Source organism: Apaloderma vittatum, unplaced genomic scaffold, assembly GCF_000703405.1.
Source record: "Apaloderma vittatum isolate BGI_N311 unplaced genomic scaffold, ASM70340v1 scaffold225, whole genome shotgun sequence".
NCBI lineage: Eukaryota > Metazoa > Chordata > Aves > Trogoniformes > Trogonidae > Apaloderma > Apaloderma vittatum.
This window is the reverse complement of record NW_009716285.1, coordinates 167,866-189,113: the sequence shown is the minus strand read 5'-3', so window position 1 is coordinate 189,113 and position 21,248 is coordinate 167,866. Positions and strand designations below refer to the sequence as shown.

Below are 21,248 nucleotides of genomic sequence, written 5' to 3'. Positions count from 1 at the left end.
TGCTTGCTTATAATTCCTTTGTTTATCTAGTTCTAAGACCTCTGGAACAAAATCGTAGCCTGGTGGCACTTTACATAAGCAAACCTGGTGCCAAAGTTGATGAGGACAAAGGTCGAGAGTGGTAGTTATTCTCCTGCTCTAGGCTTCCAGCTTGGGCAGGATCCCAATGATGCTGGCCAAGAAGCACCTGCCACTTGATGTGAGGATGGGTACCAGCAATGTGAAACAACCAACAGTCCCACCTCGGCCACCAGATTTGGGCTTGGCCAAGACTGTCACAGCCTGAAGAGAGAAGGAGGATTCACGCTTAAAGGAGGGAAAGACTGGCAATGCCAACTCTTTTTGGTTTATGTTCATATATGCTCGAAACTCTGAGGTCAGCAGACGGCAGGCTGCTGCTTGCAGGTTTGAGGAACAAGCCTTATGGAAGACAGACCATTCACACCAAAACAAGTTTTGTTGCATGGATGGGAATAGCTGCCTCCTTTTTTGAAGCAGTTATCATCAAGTACCTTTGCTCTAAGGAGAATGTATAGCTGTTGAGGCTGATGAGAAATCACACTTCAAAGTCAATTGCATTTCAAAGCATTGGACATTTTAAATTATTTTTATGAGCTCTTCTCCACATTGCCTGCAGAATCTTTAATTAAGAATGTGGTTAACTAAAAACTGAAGTATCCCTCAATTATTGTGATAGCTTTTTGATGCTTTCAGTGTCGAATGCTTAGAAAGTATGTGAGAGAATCCAGCATTTCCTACACAGTAACATGCATGTGATCTTGATCATTGGCACTGGGTTTTGGTATTAGTATTAAATCAAAATTTTTAATTGAGAAATGCTAAGTTGTGTGCTGATTTGGGAAAAGAAATGGTGACATGAACAGCTAGTTGTGAGAGGAAGAAGAGAGCCAATTGTTAGCCTCAGCTCCCAGTATAAACTGCCCACTTAGGTATCTGAGTGTGGAGATGATAGACATACTCGGTTGATTAAAACAAATTGATAAAGAAGGAAGAATTTATTTAATTTGTCTTCTGAGAGAATGAATTTATAACTTACATGAGTTTTGACTTTTGACCTATGGGACAGACTTCCAGCATTGGCAGCAATTAGAGTCGGTGTTAGAAAGGAAGGTAAATGTGTGAGAATAGTGCACCAGAAACCAGGGAGTAGATTCAGACACTGTTCTGAGCTGGCTTGGTTATCAGGTACTGCTGGTTTTCAGCTACTGGGCCAAGATTACATCTCTGCTTTTTTTTTCTTTTTTTTCTGCATCTTGTATTGCAACAACAGGTGTCAGCCGACTCAAGCTCCTCCATGAATTCCAACACACCTCTGGTGAGGATAACTACTCGTCTCTCATCTACTGCCGATGCCCCCATGCTGGCAGGAGTTTCGGAGTACGAATTGCCAGAAGACCCAAAATGGGAATTTCCGAGAGATAAGTATGTGTATCCTGTTTGCTTCAACGCTACCTGTGCACATCTGAGAAACATGACACAGTGTGGGAGGAAGCATCTTTCATAATGTCTCCCAGGGGTTCTTTAGTTAAAAGAAAATCTCAGCTACCTAAGCCTCCTCTGAGGATCAAGATCCAATTCAATTGTCTGCATTTTGTTTCAATAGAAACTAAGTTTTCTATGCCAGTTGTTCTGATTTTTTTTTCAGATATCTTGTAGATTTTTAGGTACTCTCTTGAAATGTAATTCCTTTGTTAGGAGAAGAGTGAATCTGAAATGTTAGTTCAAAATGTATGTGGTCCAGACTGGGAGAAGTATCCACATACAAGCACTGTTGAAGGACGGTGGAGTTTTCCCTAAGCAGTACCTCTGTATTGAACTGTGCTTTTTAGTTGATTAATTAGTTGGATAACATTTATAAAATCTCTAACGCAGTATCATGTAGGAGATGATAGAGAAAGTCTAGAATATGATATTGGACAATCTCTTTCTGCTGAGACTGGGTGGAATTTTGTATTAGCCTGCATTAATGGAGATGACGATTTTGATTTAGGGTGACATTTTGCATGTTGTGTGCATATACATACAACTTCTGTGGCTTAAGAGTATTAGGTTTCAAGCAGAGCATACTAGATTTTGTTGTATGCAAATTCATGTAGCTACATAATATTTTCTTCAAAGTTTGTTGACTAACATGCAAAATGAGCTTCTGAATAATTAAAGCTGTGACCACATTCTTAATATTAAAAGACACGTAAAAGATATTAACACAGGTAGAACCATGATTATATATTAAAGTTAGTCCTAATTTTAAGAAGTCTTTAGGCGGCTCTGAGAAAATAACAGTTCTCTTTGAAAGTTCAGGGTTGTAACTTTTGGATAGAAGAGCTGTAATTTGGAGCCTTCTGACAACTGTTCTGGAAATTATTTTAATGATGTAGCTGAAAACTGGTGCAAAATGCTGTAATTGCCACCTGCAATATTCTAGTCAACAGTGGGGGCCTGTATATGTACTTCTGTCAGCCCATAGCCCGGGGGGATACACTAAATGCAGAAAATTTTAGAGTGCTAAACATTTAAAACCAGCGTTCAGCACAAATGTAGGTGGAGCAGATTTGCAATGAAAGGAGGCTATTTAGAGGCAGTTTATTAGGTTGGGGGGCAGGAGGCACACAATGAGGGTCTTGTTACTTTAGTCGTAGCAGGGCAATAGCACATAAATTAAGCAGTTTCCAACACAAATGTTTGTTCTCTGCCAAGATCCTAAATTCAATTTTAGTTCTGGAGAAAATGCGGGATGACCTCAGCATAGCATATGCTGCCCTTCAGTCTTTGCACCTTTTTTAAGCTCACGTTTGCTTTAGAAACCAATCCAAAACAGCTTGAGGAATTCTCACCGAGGCAAAGACCCCGTTTGACAAGGATTCTCTGGGCTGCCCTGGGGAGGAGCCACTTCTGTCTTATGTCTGAGCAGAGAAGCGGAGTTTTCAAACCACTTAGACCTGGTTACTCTGTTGATGGTGTGACAGATTCTCAGTGTATTTCACAAGGGAAGACAGAAGTCTGTGCTTTTAAGAATAAGTGCCTCTGTATATCATATCTGTGAATCCTGCTTTTGACTATGGAAAGCCAAGACCTTAAGCTTTTTCATAATCAAGTTCTTATCTGAATCTGGTTAATGTTAGCAGCAGCAAACCCACTGAGCATCCTCCCTGCTTTCTGCCATGGCGCTGCTTCTGGATGTTCAGTGATGGATCTTTGCAAGTAAAAGAGCCCGAATCTGGCCCTGAAGCACTTAGGCTGGAACCAGAAGGGTTTTGCCCAGAGGCTTTGAAGTTTCTGTTTTGTTTTATCTCTTTATTCTCAAAGTTGAGATCGACATCTCTGTGTCTGTTACAGCTGAGCAGGTTTTGCAACCAGGTGTACGCTCCGCAAAACACATTTTGCATAGCCCACTTAATGACTACTCTTTTTAAAAGGGTTTTTTACGTTGATGCTGTGATGCTAATCAAGTTTCAGATTCTCCCAGTCCCTGCTGCTTGCTCTCTAAGCAGAGCCCCAGTGCTGTGGACGGGAGACACCTTCTGTACCCTCATACATGACATTGCAGCAGCCAAGAAGAAGCCTCTGTGCTAGACCTGGCTGCGGGCAGATAAAGCGTCCCGTCTCCCTCCTTAAAGGATCAAAGTGCAGGGGAGAATATGTGAGGATGTCAGGAGACTGATCCTGGTGTGAGTGGGGAGAAGACAGCTCACGGAGGATGCTCAGCTCTGCCAAGTGCTTTATCCCTCGTGTCTTTGTGCCGCCACTCATGTGGCCACTGCGTGAGCCCCACCAGGACCTGCTGCAGAAGAAGTGGAGCTGAGGATGGCCAAGGCAGTTCCTGGCAACCATTCAAGGCACAGGAGCATCACCGGAGCCTTTACTCGGCTGTGCTTTCTCAGCCGTCCCCCAGCCTTTGCCACACGTTTGTCCCATCCTCTTCCCTTCTTCTCTTGCCTTTGTCCTCCATCCTCTCTGGGCTGTCTGGCCACCTCCTCAGCCACATGAAAGAGAAATGAGTGCGATAATAACCCACACCTGCAGCTCAGCCTGTTGTCTGCTGACTTGCTGTCTCTGTGTTGCCTGATCCCTTCGGCACAAGAGATCATTAGGGAAATGTAGATTTAGACTTATATAAGGAAGAAATTTTTTTACAATGAAGGGGGGAAAAAACTGGCCCAGGTTGCCAAGAGAGGGGGTAGAAGCCCCACCCCTGGAACCATTTGAGGTCAGGTTGGACTGGGCTCTGAGCAGCCTGATCTAGTTGAAGATGCCCCTGCTTGCTGCAGCAGGGCTTGGACTGGATGACGTTTACAGGTTCCCTTCCAATCCAAAACATTCTGTAATTCTGTAATTCTATGAATGTGAATTTTGAGCTAAAATCAGGCTTCCTAAGAGCATGTTTGATTTTCCTTTCTCTTTATGTTGTGCCATTGTATCACAGGAGTTAATAATAGTTAAAACATCTCCCTGCTCTCAGAACTAACCTTTACCACAGAAATCATCAGCTGCCTGAGAGCAACCACGTGGCAAAACACACACAAAGAAACTTTTCTTTCATCTCCTTGTGGTTAATGTGGGCAAGAGGACACCTGGCCGTGTTACAATGACAGGAGAAGCTTACGTGTTGCTGGCTGCTCCTGAATCTCAGCCTGATGCTTTTTGAAAGTTGTGCTCCTCTGCAGTGCGAGCCACCAAGTACAGCCTCTTATTTTAAGGAGAGGGAGAACGTAGGAGCTGGATTTAGCAACTGCTCTCCCTTCTGAGATGCTTGCTATACCATCCCTAAGAAAACATACCTCAGAGCACATGAGCACACCAGTCTCATTAGTTCCATATGATAAATGTTTCATGCTACAGCAAATTGTCGAAAGCATTTTATACTCAGCCCTGGAATTTCACTGGCTGTGTCCCTTGACCAGATGCTGTGTGTTAACCTCCTGTTTACACCTCTAGGCTGACGCTGGGTAAACCCCTGGGAGAAGGTTGCTTTGGGCAAGTCGTCATGGCTGAAGCGGTGGGGATTGACAAAGACAGGCCAAAGGAAGCGGTGACGGTGGCCGTGAAGATGTTGAAAGGTAAGGAAATGGGACGGCTAGGAATCGGGATGGGTGATACGGCAGTTCTCATCCACAAAAAGTTTCTTCCGTGACATCTGAACTCTTGTCATCGGGGGCGGGGGGTCAAAGAGCACATAGCTGACCTCAGCCTTCAGCAGTTTAGGGTGTAAATCTGCACCCTTGACAGCCTGTTTATCTTGAGCACTGAGTATTTAGGAGCCAGGAGATGTATTAGCGTCGGGTGGGTCGCTCTGCTTTTAGTTTAGTTTGTGTCAGAGGCTGTCCATGTGTAGGTCCTAGGCCATTCAGTCCAGATGGCTGGCACCTATTTATTTTCAATGTGAGTGTAAGGTTAGTTTGCAGGAAAGGCATAGTTATTGGAGGTTTGATAGCTAAGGACAGCATTTTTATGTCTGATTTGCTGTGTTGCCTCTTAACATGTAACACTGAAGAGGTGGTGAGTCCATCAAAGAGGTTGAGACTAACGTAACATACGACTTTATATAACATAGAGAATACACTAGAAAACAAAACCCGTATTCTGCATTTTGAAGCACGCATTTTGCACCAACTAGTAAGCCTTAGTGAAGTTTAGGCTGGCATGCTAGAAAATATGAACTGAACCTGTGTCTTGTGCAGATGATGCTACAGAAAAAGATCTATCTGACCTGGTGTCGGAGATGGAGATGATGAAGATGATTGGGAAGCATAAAAATATCATCAATCTCCTTGGAGCCTGTACCCAGGATGGTAAGTAAAAAAAAAAAAGTAAACCGGGACTTTCCAACAGGTCTGTGAAAGTCTCATTAATCATAATTTTTCAAGAATTTTTTAAGGAAGTAGTCATGGCGTGATGGGATTTTTAGATATTTCCCTAGCTTAGCAGCAATATTTTAACTTCTGTCTCTCATTATACTTGCAGCTTTAATATGAGAAAAGGTACTATATCATATGAAAACTCTCTAATCCCTTGCTGCAGGGAAAGAATGACGTTTTACAGAGGCTGTACCCATGCCCGTTGTTCTAAATTGTCAGTCCTACTTTAGTGGAACTCGTATCGCATGAATTTGCACTTTTACTCCTTAAAGACCACAATGTTTTTATTAAAAGTAAATTATGTCACGTGAAGTGACGCAGAATGTCATAAAACTGGAAAATAAAAAAAATCTTAAGAAGCACCTTCCCCTTGTTTGAGATCTCACAGTACTTTTTGATTGAAAGCTCTTGCTTTTTCAGTACATGTCATGGTCTGGAAGGAATAGACACTGGGTCAAGGTTTAGATCTTTTCCGCCCCTAATTGTAGCTGAACCCCTATCCTGCCATCGCCTTGCCAAGTCCAGACCTCTCTTTCTCTCAAGTTGTGCTTCCTGATTTCACAGTTAAACATTCATTAATTTCGTTCATTTATTATAGAGCGCTGAAAGCTTCTTTCCTTAAAAACTTTTTACCCTTTGACCTTACTCCAGTTTTCACACGGTTCTGTTTAAAGGTCCATTGTATGTGATAGTAGAATATGCTTCCAAAGGAAACCTGCGTGAGTACCTGCGAGCCCGCCGCCCCCCAGGGATGGAGTATTCGTTTGATATTAACAGGGTGCCAGAAGAGCAGATGACATTCAAGGACTTGGTGTCGTGCACATACCAGTTGGCAAGAGGCATGGAGTACCTGGCTTCACAAAAAGTAAGTAGGACTTGGCAAACACCTCACGAAGCGGATTTGGCGCTTTTAATGTAGTTTGCATTCCACAATTTGCTGGGAGAACGACCTTTCTCAAACAAGTTGCATAGTCCGTACTCTTGAAAATCGGTGGGAAAATTCATGCATTCGGTTTTTAACCTCTGTTGAACGATGTTGCAAAAATGAGGCCCAGAATGGATCAAAGTAAATATTGTGCACATATCTGAATTCAAAGGCACAGGTAGTCACTTAATTACACAAGTCACATTGCTCCACCCGTGAGACAGCAGGCACTGTTTGCCTTCTGGCTCCAGTCAAATTGGCCAAAGCAGCTCATGTAGTGATGCACAATAAGTAAATTCTGTTACTGAAAGGGTTTACAGAATGTAATGCAAAGCTGAGAGGCCGCAAGAGGCCAGGGCAAAAACTGTGAACAGCAGAAGCAAAGCTAAATGGAGTGAATTAGTCACTTAAATTAGGTGCTTGACTAGGAGAGCAGGCTTGCTGAAGGAATTTATTTGTCCTGTTATGCTCCTAGACACTTATTTCTTCAACACTTTTTCCGTCTTTTCTATGTTTTTATTTAACCTGGGTGTAGTTTGGACCCAATGGCTAGACCAGAGCAACAGGTATCGATGCTAAGAAGTTCCTCCAAGGTGTGGAGTGACTGGTGGGATTTGTACTGATCTCCAGTCATGCCCACTCCCAAGTATGGAGTTGTTTTTAACCAAAAACCAGAGTGTAAAACTCCTTTCCTGTTGTGTAGAGTCACGGTTTTTTAAATTCCTTTCCCCCAGGGGAAGGGGGAATTAAGGTCTAATTTTGCTTTTATCCTTTTGTTTTGAAATAGTGGTTCTCAGTGCAGTAGGGTAGACAGGGAGATGTGCAAGACACCGAGAAAAAAAGTCTTCTAATGAAGTAAGCATGAGTATTGCATTAGGTAAAGCACCTTAGGATATCTCTTTCTAAGATTTAGTGAAACATTTGCCTGGCAACGAGCCATGTCCTGAGAAAATAGAACTGTTGTGAAAGGAAAAAATAAGTCTCTTGATTGGCAAATCTTGAGAACAAGTCTCCACCTGAGCAGCTCGGAAGTGCTGCTGTAGGACACTGCCAAGAAGGTGTGCACTCGCTCAGATGCACACGGCAGAACCTTTTCATCCTTGGTCCAGTTCCTTTGTAAAAACACTTGATCTGCGCTGCGCCAAACTTGACGGAACGTGAGGCGTTGCACGAGGGAGAGGGAAAACAAAGGCAGCACATACTAAAACTGCATTCCGGTTCTTCAGACATCCCGCTATTGCTGTTTGTATTTCACTAGTTCTTTTCCCCTTTGGGATCCGTTTATTGAGCTGAAAGAATAAAAGGGCTGGTCTTCTCACAGTATGTCCATCACGTGGGAACCATGAGAAGGCCAGTGTTCTTGTTTCAGTCCAATAAATGGCTTACTGAGACAAAAAAAGACAAAAGAGAAAAAAATGTAAAGAAGACTTCTGAGCACCTACTTTTAGCCTAAAAAAATTGCTTACAAGGAATTGTACACTGGAAATGTGATGTTGTTCCTAAGGTGGATGGATGACATGTCCTCTCTGTCATTCCAGTACTGTGCAAGAACAACAGGGGAGCTCCACGATGCTGGTCCAGATTGTTGCAAAGAGACAGCAAATTATTAGGGCTAGCGGGTTGGCTATAAAACCTGTCAGATATGGAAATCAAGAATGGCACTGTTTTGAAGATAGGAAGAGATTCAGCTGTAAAACTGTAGAGTGTGAGGAGGCAGAAATAAACGGACAGAATACAACAGGATTTGAATCGGTTGGTGTATTCTCTCAGAGGTGTAACATGCTATTTGAGATTTGAGTTGCCAGTAGCTCAGAGGATGTTTTTCTAGGGTTTGAGAACAGGGTCAGGAAAGTAGGAAGACTGTGTTTTCTCTGCCACTGTGGCATTGCTGGTGCTGAATTAGAAGACTGATTTGATGCTGAAAGCATGTACTGTTGTCTGATCCTGTGCACATGAAGGCATTGCAGGAGCAGGTTTTTCCTGGCAGTTCCCCATGACTAACCCAGTGAGGAACAGAAACTTTGTAGGCTTGTTTTATCCATGCGGGATAAGTGATCTCGAAAAATTGCTGGGGCAAGTTATAAGGCAAGAAAGAAATTGGCTGTTGTACAGTTGTTTTTTTTTGTAGTGGTTCAGTCCAGCATGTCTATGCACATACTGAAATAAAGAAGACAACATAAAGTGTAATCCAAAACTGAGGAGGAGAAAAAAAAAAAAAGGATATTTAATTTGAAAAGAAGTAGAATATCCTGGGGGTATTCCAAATGCGATGTTTCTTACCATGCCCCTGGTGCCATCAACCCTAATAAAGCTGCTTAAACACAGGAATAATATCCAGAGCAGTCACGTCCTTTCAACATTGAGAATCAGTTGCAAGTTTTCGGGATAATGCTGACATGAAGGAAAAATCTCTGTTTCAGTATTAAAACTGTTAAAAAGCAAACAGCTGAAGCCAGATTGTGTTGTGGAGGTTTGGTGGGTGGTGTGCTTTTTTTTTGCTTTGGTTCATTTTTTTGTTGTTTGTTTTGTAGGGTTTGTTTTTGTTTTTTTTAAATTAATTTAATTATTATAGTCTAATGGTTGAAGTAAATGCACCCTAGACATCTAGTTTAAAATTATATGCTGTGGATTTGTTAAGATCTTTTATATTAAAAAATAGGTGCACTGAACTGTCAGATTTTCACTCTGGTGAAAGGATATAATTGAAGAGAAGCAACTTAACAAAACGCTCATTGACAGTATTTTTAATGACAGTGCTGCAATACCTGTACCCGGGCAGGTGTAACGGAGGGTGAGTCACGAGCAGCGTGGCACCATTTGGGTCACCACCTGAGCTTTCAGCCTTGGCAAAATACAAGTTTCGAATAAACCAGGCTTTTCCAAGAGGCTTCTTAGGGCTCTTGTTCAACTTGGAAACACCAGCTGAGGGGGTGGATTGCAGTAATTAAGACAATCAATCGTATTTCACAGTAAATGTGTAGCTTTCCCACCTTGTGATTTAGGTTAAAACCTGCAAAGGAGACTTAGTTATGGTGTAGAAGTAATTTCACTTTGACAGCATATTTCAGTGGGCTTTTTTTTTTTTCCCTTTTCTTTCCAGTGTATCCATCGAGACTTGGCTGCAAGAAATGTTTTGGTAACGGAAAATAATGTCATGAAAATAGCGGACTTTGGTTTAGCCAGAGACATCAACAATATAGATTATTATAAAAAGACTACTAATGTAAGTGGATTGTTTTCTTATCTCTGGAAACAAGTGTTTCCTTCAATGATTCACTTCAAGACTGTGGTTACAAACTTAATGGGCTTCTTGTAGAGCAGCCCCACTTTTTATCACAAGCAGAAAACAGCAATCAGGGACATCAGCATTTCTGTCCCTTATTACAATGGCAGTCAGTTAAAAGATAACTGAAGAGGCTATATGTTGTATTATTTATTAGAAATGCTAAAATACAAAAATTGGTTTTTGTGTGTCTGTAACTCCAGTCGCTTGGAATAAGTGAAAATATTTGTGTTGATTCCACCTTATTCTATACTAAGCTTAGGATCCTGAAAAACACTGTACAAACAGTGATACCAATACCATAATAAAAACCCTGTTTAGGTATGGTAGTGCCACATACAGCTTTATGCCTTTTGCCTGTGCTTGTTATGCACAAGTTATGGTGCTAGTATCAAAGTGGGGCTAGAGACTGAGAAAATTGGTTTTTTACTCCCCACTCTGTCACCGTTTTGCAGTTTGACCTGTACCAAGTCAAGAAGATAAATCATTTCAGATGTAGCTATTGATGCCTAGTTTGAACAGCGTGCACCTCCTTCTCAGGGGAACCACACTTGGGTCTTGGTGGGAACTTTGCAGAACTCGTGCAGACTTTAATATTTTGCATAAATACTAATTATTATTAACTATCCAGTTAACTGTCATATTGTTAACTATCCAGTTAACTGTCATATCTGTGAAAATAAAGCACTAAGTGATTAGTGGCACTTTAATGGCAATATCTGCCTATTTCCAAAAGGCAGAGCAACCAGGTATGGGTACATTAGTACCGGAGGGAATTGGACCTTCTTCATTTCAAATCTGGTGCCGTTCCTGGGCTCGGAACAGGCTTTGTGTGCAAAGCAACAGGCGGCTGTGACACCGTGAGCTTTGGGTCACCGCAAAAGGTGCAACAGGAAAACAAAATTCTTGTGTATAGTCATCAACCTATTTTTGCAGGCAGGACTATTTTACAGAGAATTATCGATTGTGGGTGGTGCAGTAGTCTTTTTAATTTTGATCTGCTTATCATTCTCCTAGCAAGCGATCTGGGAATTTTTTGGGAGCCCTCAATGCTTTCAATTTTGTCTTCACAGAATCACTGTTTATATACATTTTTCTTAATGGTCTCCCTATTTTAAGTGTTTTTACGATTTTTCGCTGAACATTTTAAAGGTAAATTATGCGCTGGTGTGCATTAGCAGACTGTTCTCTGAGAACAGATTAATCCTTTTAAAAAAAATCCGTATTGAAATCATCCTGTTAATTTTAATTTTAATTTTTCTTCCCTTCCCCTCCAAACTAACAGGGCCGGCTTCCAGTAAAGTGGATGGCTCCAGAAGCTCTGTTTGACAGAGTTTACACACATCAAAGTGATGTGTAAGTAGCCTCACTTGAATGGGGATTTGGGGGGCTGAGAAGGAGGGTTGTTTTGTTTTTTGTTTGTTAAAGTTTGGGATATTTTAAATGTATTTCCCTGTTGTCCTTTACCTTTAAGTGTTTTCATTCTGTTTCACATATTAATAGATGGAACAGGACTTGCCCTTAGAAAGTGAGGATTTTATGGTAGACTGCTAACCAGTGCTCTGTTACTAATCTGCCCAGCTTCAAAGCACATGAAAGGTGGAAAGCGCTAACCTCCTTCTGTCAGTGCGGAAGTTTCCCCCCTTGAACTTATTTACGGATGTGCAGCTACAAAGAGTCTATCTAATTTGCTTGGCTTTTGACAAACTCTAGACTTCCTTCAGCTTTAAAAAAGAGAAAAGAGAGAGAGAAAAATGAAAGAAAGAGAAGCAAGTTTCTGAAAACTTCTTATAAAAATTCATGCTAGCTGTAATAAAACATAGCCTGGCTATGCTGGAAAAGTTTGCTCTGATTTTTTTGAAGTGATGTTGCTTTTCAGCAATTCTTCACATGCAGTAGGAAATCATTGGACTCTGACACTTCAAAATCTTTGAGTGTGTGCACAGAATTGCTGGCTGATGCAACCGCTCAGGATTTATTCTGCTTCCTATTACAGTTTCCTGAGCCCATCTACGGTACTCGCGTGCAATGTGCTTGAGGTAGATGTGTATTTTTTATGCAATGCAGATGAAGATCTTAGGGATTTTATTTCTCCAAGAGAAGCTGTTAACTGTAAAGAGCTGGATGCTTCCCAGCACAGGTGTAAAAGGTTGTGCATGTCAGTGCAGGGTTAAAAAAAATAAAAAGGGCAGGGTGGAGAAAATAAGAGCTATCTCATCTTTCTTTAACCTGGGTGCACTTCCCAAAAATTCTCTCTCCTTAAGAAAGCGTTTACTGAGGTTTTTCTTACAGTCTTTACATTATTTACAAAGGAAATTATATACACAGGTTAAGGGTGGATCAAATTTTTGTTTGAAATAACATCTTGGCAAAATATTTAAATGAATGTGAAGTAAACTGCTTCACTGATTCGGGACTGAAAATCAGTCTGAGCCCTTCAGCAGCCCGGGAGCACAAGGCTTTCAGTGCTGAAGCTTGGAGACGCTTGGCCCCGTGGTGGCTTAGAAGACAGCTAAAGATAATATTATTGTAAGTTCATGCAAACAGTTTGCTAAAATACGGCGCTGCAAAGCTGGGAGAGAGCTGCAGAGAAGCTCAGGAGCCAGTGCAAGCTGTGTGCTGTTGTTCACCTGGCAAAACTTTGTGCCAAAGAGCCCTGGGTTGCCAGCAAGGCGTGATGAAGCAGGCTCTGGAGGAGGTGGCAACTAGGCAGAAAAACTGGCTGAAAATTATCCTCCTTCGTTTCATAACAGAAATTCATTAAAGGAAAAACATAACAGAAGAGCAGAATGGTGCAAAACATTTTTGTTTTGAACCGTTCTGCTTTTTCCAAAATATCCCAGCAGAGAATTGCAATCCAGCTCAGCTTTGAGGGTTCTGTAAATAAAAAAAAAAAAGAAAAAGATGCAGTTCTTTGCAGTAGCCCTGGAAGCTGGGGTGCTTGGAGAGCACCAGACAAAGACAAAAAGTGTGTTGGAGAACATGCTCAGGTCAGTCCCTATTCTATATATTCTATACATTCTATACACTGCCCGTGCACCTGATGCACTTCACAGATTGATGTCCTGCTCAGGGTGGTCGGAGTTGGGCGGATGGTGGTTTAAGCATCTCCTGAGAGGGACTGGCAGTCTTTGCATCTGCCGCAGACGTGTCTGTGTTTTCAGCAACAAGGCGGATCTACTAATGCAGTTTTCTCTTTGATTTGTAGTTGGTCGTTTGGTGTGCTAATGTGGGAGATCTTCACGTTAGGAGGGTCGCCCTACCCAGGAATCCCAGTAGAGGAACTTTTTAAGCTGCTTAAAGAAGGGCACCGAATGGACAAACCTGCCAACTGCACCAATGAGCTGTAAGGACTGGAATGAAGGGCACAAACTGCACTGAATTCACCTGGTTAATCAAGCAAAACCCCTGGCAGAATCAAACATTTTCAGCATTGCTTGACTCTAATATTGTGGATGTATGTGTGTGTATAGATGCGTAAAGAAAAGGTATAAAAAGGTCTTCAGGAAACATTTGACGGAGGATACTTCTTTACACACCCTGCTGTGATCCCATTGAAAAAAGAAGACGCCACCTATAAGCCACTCTTTGTTTGTCAATGTTTTTGCTCCCATATTTGTTTTCTTTTTGATGTCATATAACATGAAAATTCCAAAATGGCACGCATACCACTAATCATATATAAGGTATAGCATGCTGGTTTTGTACACAACAAAATACGGCTGGAATTTCTGCATTAACAGCGACATTTTCTCCTGGCGATGAGGGGAGAGTGTGTTCCCTTTCTGATATTCCGGTATAGCCATTAAATGCTTCTAATTTTTCCCCATTTTATTTCTTCACAAAGACCACAATTCCTAACATGCAAAAATATTTAAGCGTATGCAATTTAATACCGTTGAAATTGCTGGGACAGAAGGGTACAGAATCAGGTCCACAAAAAGGTAATTTAGACTCTGGGCAAGAGAGAAACAGGAGTAGAAATGCACCTTTGAGGGAAGGAGGTATTGCACAATTTTGGGTGGGTGCTGTGGGTGCTCCCTGCTTTACTTGTGATGAAGAACATAGGCTGCGTATGAAAAGGTTTCTGAGAAGGACGCGTGATTTTAATTAAGCCAAGAAAATGTGTATTCGTTACAGCTATATGATGATGAGAGATTGCTGGCATGCTGTGCCTTCACAGAGACCGACTTTTAAACAGTTGGTAGAAGACTTGGATCGGATTCTCACTCTCACAACTAATGAGGTAGGTAAATTGCTTCCCTCCATAAGTTGCTGAGCAGGACAAATGGTTCAGGAGACAGATGGAATTTATTCAATTATGAAATCCTGCTCAAGTTCTCTTCTTGCTCTGTCGCTGTCCTCAGAGATTACACACAGCTAAACTACGTATCATATGAAATCATTAGTTTCTTGCCATTATGCCTTGATTTATGGAACTTTAACAGAAACACGTCCTTGAAATGTTTTTATTTACTTCTTATTACACCTTTTGATGTAGCGTAGCAGTATCGAGGGACTACACGCGGCAGGTTGAGAGGCAGTGTTTATGTTTCCGCATGAATTTCACATGAAGGAGAGGTGTAAAGTTGATGGTGTTTTTCCTTTTATCGACTCGGTTTGATTCCCAGACATGATATCTAGGTCAGAAGAGAAGAAACTGTCAATGGTAGATTTCAGATTATATGTCTGAGAGTGAATTAGGTTCACTGAAATAGCTCTCTGTGGAGGGAACGAGGACCCACAGGGAACATGTGAACAGCCATCCAATTATCCAAAGGTCCTGCCTAGCACTGCTTCAGGTTGGGATATATGAATGCAAAAAGGTTTTATGTGAAAAACATTCTTTCAGAGGTCTGAGATATTATTAGTGTTAGCAAGGAACGCACTGATTAGGCTATTCACACAGGAATCGGTTCTCTTATCACTAAATCGCGTGCACCTTTGAGGAAGATCACAAGTGATGGAAATGTTGATTCTTTTGGTGGCAACTTCTTTTGAGAGAAAAAGCTTGGTGTCCTAGAAATATTTTATAAATTCCTATCTTTTCTGAAAAATCATAGGTACAAAGAGAGGAAGAGTAAGAAAAAAACCCTTACAGAGGAAAGTTGCAGCAGGCTTGTTTTGACCCTTTCAAAATATTTTTTTCAGATTTGCTCTGATTATTACACTTCTTGAGGGAAAATGGATAGAAGAAAAGATTTGAATTGCTTTATATTGGTCCTCGACATTACTTACCAGTTTTTTAGAACTGTCAGAGAAATAAAACTAGATTATTAAGGAACATTGAGAAAAGCAGTATGAATAGAGGTGAGGAGAGAACATGAGCAAAGAGATGCCATTTTTTATGGTTATCACTTGCCAAGTAGATCCAGCTGAAAAAAGGTTTTGGCTTCGGTAGCAGCTGTAAAATTATCTGGATTATATTTTGTAAGGTTTACTCTAAGAAATGGCAGCTTCAGGGATGGCTCAGTCGGTAACACAGCTCTGCACGTTGCCATTTTCCCCTCGTCCAGCGCTGACTGCATCTTTTCCTGCCTAATTTATATAGGATTTCACAAGACCAGTTTGGGATGGGCTGGCTGCCACCACGGAGCACTGGGCAGCTTGGACTGAATTTGCAAATTCAAGTAGGAGGTTATGGGCTGCAATTCTGAGCCTGGGAAAGGATATTGCTTTCTTTTTTGTCTGTGTGTTTAACCATCTTGCCTTCCCAGTTCTGTACTGCTCATGGACCTGGAAAGATCTCAAAGGTAACCTGAAAAGGCCTTTAGGGTTACGTAAATTACTTTAGGCTAGAATCAGAGGAAAAATGGCTGGAAAAAGCTCAGGAACACATCCAGTCCATCTGATCGGCCTACGGCAGGATCCGCTATACGTTTGTCATTCCTGACAGATGTTTATGTAACTTGTCCTTAAAGATCTCCACTGCTGTGTTTCCGCATCGCCCCTTGACAGTCTGTTGCTTTGCTTCATTAGCCTTACGTGTTGAAAGTTTTTCCTAATCTCTAGTGTTTCGACACAAGGTACTGCTTTTGTCCTATTTACCTTGGACATAGAAAGCAAATTATTTCACTTGTCTTTGCAGCATGTTTTATGTTCCTGAAAACTCGCCATGTTCTCGCTCAGTGTCTCCTGAGGACTCCAGCGTGTCCCATTTTCCTTCATAGCTGTGCTTTTGAGACCTCTGATTGATTTTTGTGTAATCCACACGGTTTTCCTGAAATGCGGGTCCTTTGTGCATCAGTCCGACTTCTGCTTGCCCTCTCCACATTGGCAATTTCCCTTTCTTCCGAAATGACTCTTGATACAGGGTCAGCCTGCTTTACTCAACAACTCAAAAAATTACTAGGGCAGCCAATAATACCTTCTTCTGCATTTCTGCAAGTAATTATTTCTACTTAAATGGTATTCCTCTTCTCCATGCTGAATCATCACCTGTTGGATTTTTTTGTTGATGAATTGTGGTTTTTTTCCCCAAAAGACCATGTTCCCGATGTTTGCCAGAGTAGTGTGTGATGTTTCCCCAGTCCCCATGAGCAGAAGTAACTGAGAGTCAACCTTGTGGCTGTGCTGTTACATCAGCACCAGGAACCATTCTGACACTGGAATCTTCTCATGGAATTCTTATGGATTGTGAACTGGTTGAAGGGAAGAAGTCAGAGAGTTGTGGGCAATGGGATAGAGTCTAGTTGGAGGCTGGGATCTGGTGGAGTCCCTCAGAGGTTGGTACTGGGACCAGCACTATTCAATACATTCATCAGCGACCTGGATGAGGGAACAGAGAGCACCGTCAGCAAGTTTCTGATGGCACAAAACTGGGAGGAGTGCCTGACACCCCAGCAGGCTGTGCTGCCTTCAGAGAGGCATGGACAGGCTGGAGAGTTGGGCAGGGAGAAATTTTACGAAATACAACAAGAGCAAGTGTAGAGTCTTGTGCCTGGGAAAGAACAAGCCCATGTGCCAGTATAGGCTGGGGACTGACCTGTTGGAGAGCAGCGAAGGGGAAAGGGACCTGGGAGTTCTGGTGGCCAGCAGGATGGCCATGAGCCAGCAGTGTGCCCTCGTGGCCGAGAAGGCCAATGGCTTCCTGGGCTGTGTTAGAAGGGGAGTAGCGAGTAGGTCGAGAGAGGTTCTCCTCCCCCTCTGCTCTGCCCTGGTGAGGCCACATCTGGAATATTGTGTCCAGTTCTGGGCCCCTCAGTTCAAGAAGGACAGGGAACTGCTGGAGAGAATCCAGCGCAGCCACAGAGATGATGAAGGGAGTGAAACAATTCCCTGATGAGGAAAGGCTGAAGGAGCTGGGTCTCTTCAGCTTGGAGAAGAGGAGGCTGAGGGATGATCTCATAAATGGTTATAAGTATGTCAAGGGGGAGTGTCAGGAGGACGGAGACAGGCTCTTCCCAGTGATGTTTAATGACAGGACAAGAGGCAATGGGTACAAGCTGGAGCACAGGAGTTTCCACAAAAACATGAGGAAAAACTTTTTCACTGTGAGGGTGACAGAGCCCTGGCACAGGCTGTGCAGGGAGGGTGCGGAGTCTCCTTCTCTGGAGACTTTCAAACCCACCTGGACATGTTCCTGTGTGACCTGCTCTGGATGATCCTGCTCTGGCAGGGGGTTGGACTAGATGATCTTTTCAGGTCACTTCCAACCCCCAACATTCTGTGATTCTGGGATTCTTATGCCACTTTACGTGAAAATGGACAAGAGGCCTGGAGAGGAGATAAAGATTCCACTTTAAACACTGAATTCATAACCAGATTACATTAAGCCCTTTGATAGGACAAACCATGCCTGATATCCCAGGAGAAAGCCCCATTTCTTCAAATCCTGTAATGCTTTCTTCTTCTGTCTGTAAAGTGCTTGAGTGTTTCTGGCCCTGTAGGACTGGTTTGCTAACAAGTAAATACAGATCAAGATTGTCCTCATGGATCTTCTCAAAGCCTAGGTACAGGGTAGGCAGTAACCCTAGATCCCCATTGCCTTCCCTTGCCGCCCACTGTATTTGTCAGCATTTGAAAACTTACATTCCCCTTTCTTTTAAGACGGTATCCATTCTTTAACTATAATGTGGTAATAATTGAATTTCTGACTTAAAATATGTTAACCAAGAACTAAATTATCCCAAACCTAAGCATGGCAGCATAAAATACTGAGGTGGAAGACTTGTCTCGTCGGTACGATCATAACTTGTGGTTTAGCAAACGAAGAGATTGCATTTAAATGAATGCAGCTGCCTTTAGAAGTTGAAAGAGAAAGAACATTTCAAGGGGAAAAATAACTTTATTCCCCTGCCAAAACTGTTGTTTCTAGCAAAAAAACTTTAACCCAAAACTTGGATTCAGCAGATATTATTTCCTTTTTTAATGACTGCTTTGGTCAGGCTTCTCTGACACACACACACACACACACACACACACACACACAGAATATGCAGTTTAAAACCCCCAAATCTAGTGAATTTAGTTTTGTTTTCCTTTCAGTTCTTTTTTGCACGTATGCCACTGCGTGTTTAGACACAAACTTAATATCACAGAATATAAAACAGATATTCAAACTGACCAAAGGAATATAAAGTTGGAAGTATCTTTCCCTCTCCAAATCATTACCATGTGCTAAAGAAAAAATGGTTCTATTTAGGCTGAAATTTCATTTTTATCATTGTGAATGAAAAGTCCTCGTTTGATGTGGTTGGTATGTTTATTTCCACTGACGCGGCTAATGGTGATGATGTTGGACTTCAGAAGAGTACCGTGTTATTGGTTTGCGCATTCTTTCTCTATGCAAGCTTCTTGTTTTATGAGATATTTAAGCAACAGGCAGTTTTGAATGCAGTTGCCTTACAGAAATAAGTGTCATTCTTAAACTGTTGGTTTTGCCCACTGGATGTTCAAGCCAATTCAGAGCAGTGGTAACGAGTTATTGTCAGTTCTGCTCGCTGTCTAAAAATGCGGTTTGTTTCTTTTGTCATAGGAGTATCTGGACCTCAGTGGACCTCTCGAGCAGTATTCACCTAGTTACCCTGACACGAGGAGTTCGTGTTCGTCAGGTGATGACTCTGTTTTTTCTCCCGATCCGATGCCTTATGAACCTTGCCTTCCCAAGTACCAACACATGAACGGAAGCGTTAAAACATGAAAAGAAATCTTACAGAGGAGTAAAGAAACAAGAACTTCAAGCTACCTACCATATACAAAACAAAAGCTTTTCTCCAGGACCTTAATGTTTCTGCTTGTACATATGAAATATGGAAGAAAAAAAAAGAGAAAAAGGAGGGGGGCAGGGAAGAAAACTTGGAGGAAAGCATTCAGAACCTACATAAAGAATCTCACGATTTGCAACTTCTGAATATTCCCAACAAAGAAGAATGTTTATGAGCTGTGGCTAGATACCCATCGCTATCAATTTTCTGGCTTCCTGTAAGCTGCAACAGACTTTGTTTGTACAATGGACCGGTTGGACTTGAGGCAAACTCTGGGTCTGCCTTTCTTGTTTATTTTGTAATATTTGGAGAAAATATATGTTGGCACACACTTACAGAGCACAAATGCAGTATATAGGTGCTGGATGTATGTAAATATATTCAAAATATGTATAAATATATATTATATATATTTACAATGAATTATTTTTTGTATTGATTTAAAAATGGATGTCCCAATCCACCTAGCAGATTAGTCTCTTTTTTAACAGCTATTTGCTAAATGCTGTTCTTACACAGAATTTCTTAATTTTCACCATCCAAAGGTGGAAAATACTTTGCTTTCAGGGAAAATGGTATATCATTAATTTATTAACTAATTGGTAATGTACAAAACAGTTAATCGTTTATAGGGTTGTTGTGTTTTTGTAATTTAAATGGCATTTCTATGCAGGCAGCACAGAGAACTAGTAGATATATTGCTCAAACTTTACTAGTTTTCAGATCTTTAAAAAAAAAGAAATATTTACAGTATATAACTAATTTGGGGGAATAAAACTTTTGATTTATTTGTGTTTAAAAACTGCAGTGTCAGATGATTATTCTTATCAAAGCCGAATCCTTTAACAAGAAAGTCTTTTATTCTCCATAGCTGTCACTTTACCAATTTAACTCTTTAGCAATGTTTCACATGGCCAAAAAGCAGAATCATTCCATGAACACCAGAAAAAGAAAAAATAAATTTAAAGAGGATTCCTAAAGCAAGGAAAGATGAATTTATCTCTAACCATAGCAGAACACTCTAAAAGGAGCTGAGCTTCTACCCTGAGTTGCACATGCATCAAATTAACTACAATTCTCTTCCCTGAGTTGGATAATAGCTTCCAGATCTCTTGGCCTGGATCTTTTGCTTTTTAGACTATCCCTCTATTGTAACTTAAGTTAAAAAGAGAGAAATTGTTTATAATGACAATTTGCCATAGGAATATCAGCATCTTTTTAAGGGATTTATTCATGCTGACTCCAGTATTTCCTTCTGATCCATTCCATAACAGTAGGTATAGCACTGGCCTCTGCTAAAATATCACTGTTGTTTGTATCTTTTTACGGAAGTCCTGTTTTTTTTTTACTTTCTGAACACTTACACTGATATGGCCATGCAATATGAATGCAAATTACACTGTTTTATGTGGTGGGGTTTTCTTTTGTTTTGTTTTCTTTTATTTGTTTTGTTGTTTGTTTTTTTTTTTAAATTGGGTAAAAGAAGTATTAAAATCTGTTAACTTTTGTACTGACAATAAAATGTTTCTACAGATATTAATGTTAAAATTACAAAATAAATGTCATGCAGCTTATTTTTCCTAATCCTTTGTGTCATACAAAATGGTTTCCTGAACATCAAGTGATGGAACATGTCCAGCACTGTTTCCTTTTAACCTTATCGTAGATTCTGTATTACAAAGCAGTTCTTTCAGGAATAATACTTTTGCCTGTGTCTTATAAAAGATCTGCTCATGAATAATGTGGGTTATTTGAGTAAACATATGTACAGTCCTTGGTGTTTGTAGGGTGGGATACTACTTGCTCAGAAATGGTTTGAAGTGTTCATAGTGTAGATATACGCTTTTTTGTTTTTTTCTTTAGTCAGCCTGTATTCTTTAATTAGTGAAGTTTCTTATTTATACTGGAGAGGATGGGGGACCATTTATATAGGAGAATTTAAAATCACAGTTGGAAAG

The 21,248-nt window shown here is 41.1% G+C and overlaps 1 protein-coding gene across 1 annotated transcript in view; it reads left to right on the top strand.

Annotated features, from left to right (window-relative positions):
• FGFR2 (fibroblast growth factor receptor 2) overlaps positions 1-19,348 on the top strand; it is a 79,172-nt gene extending 59,824 nt beyond the window's left edge. Inside the window, 9 exon segments of the mRNA XM_009869451.1 lie at positions 1,292-1,443; positions 4,957-5,078; positions 5,700-5,810; positions 6,551-6,741; positions 9,902-10,024; positions 11,370-11,440; positions 13,293-13,430; positions 14,225-14,330; positions 19,062-19,348. Coding sequence (XP_009867753.1) covers positions 1,292-1,443; positions 4,957-5,078; positions 5,700-5,810; positions 6,551-6,741; positions 9,902-10,024; positions 11,370-11,440; positions 13,293-13,430; positions 14,225-14,330; positions 19,062-19,226 — 1,179 coding nt within the window. The 3' untranslated portion in view covers positions 19,227-19,348.
• The last annotated feature ends 1,900 nt before the right edge of the window (positions 19,349-21,248 follow it).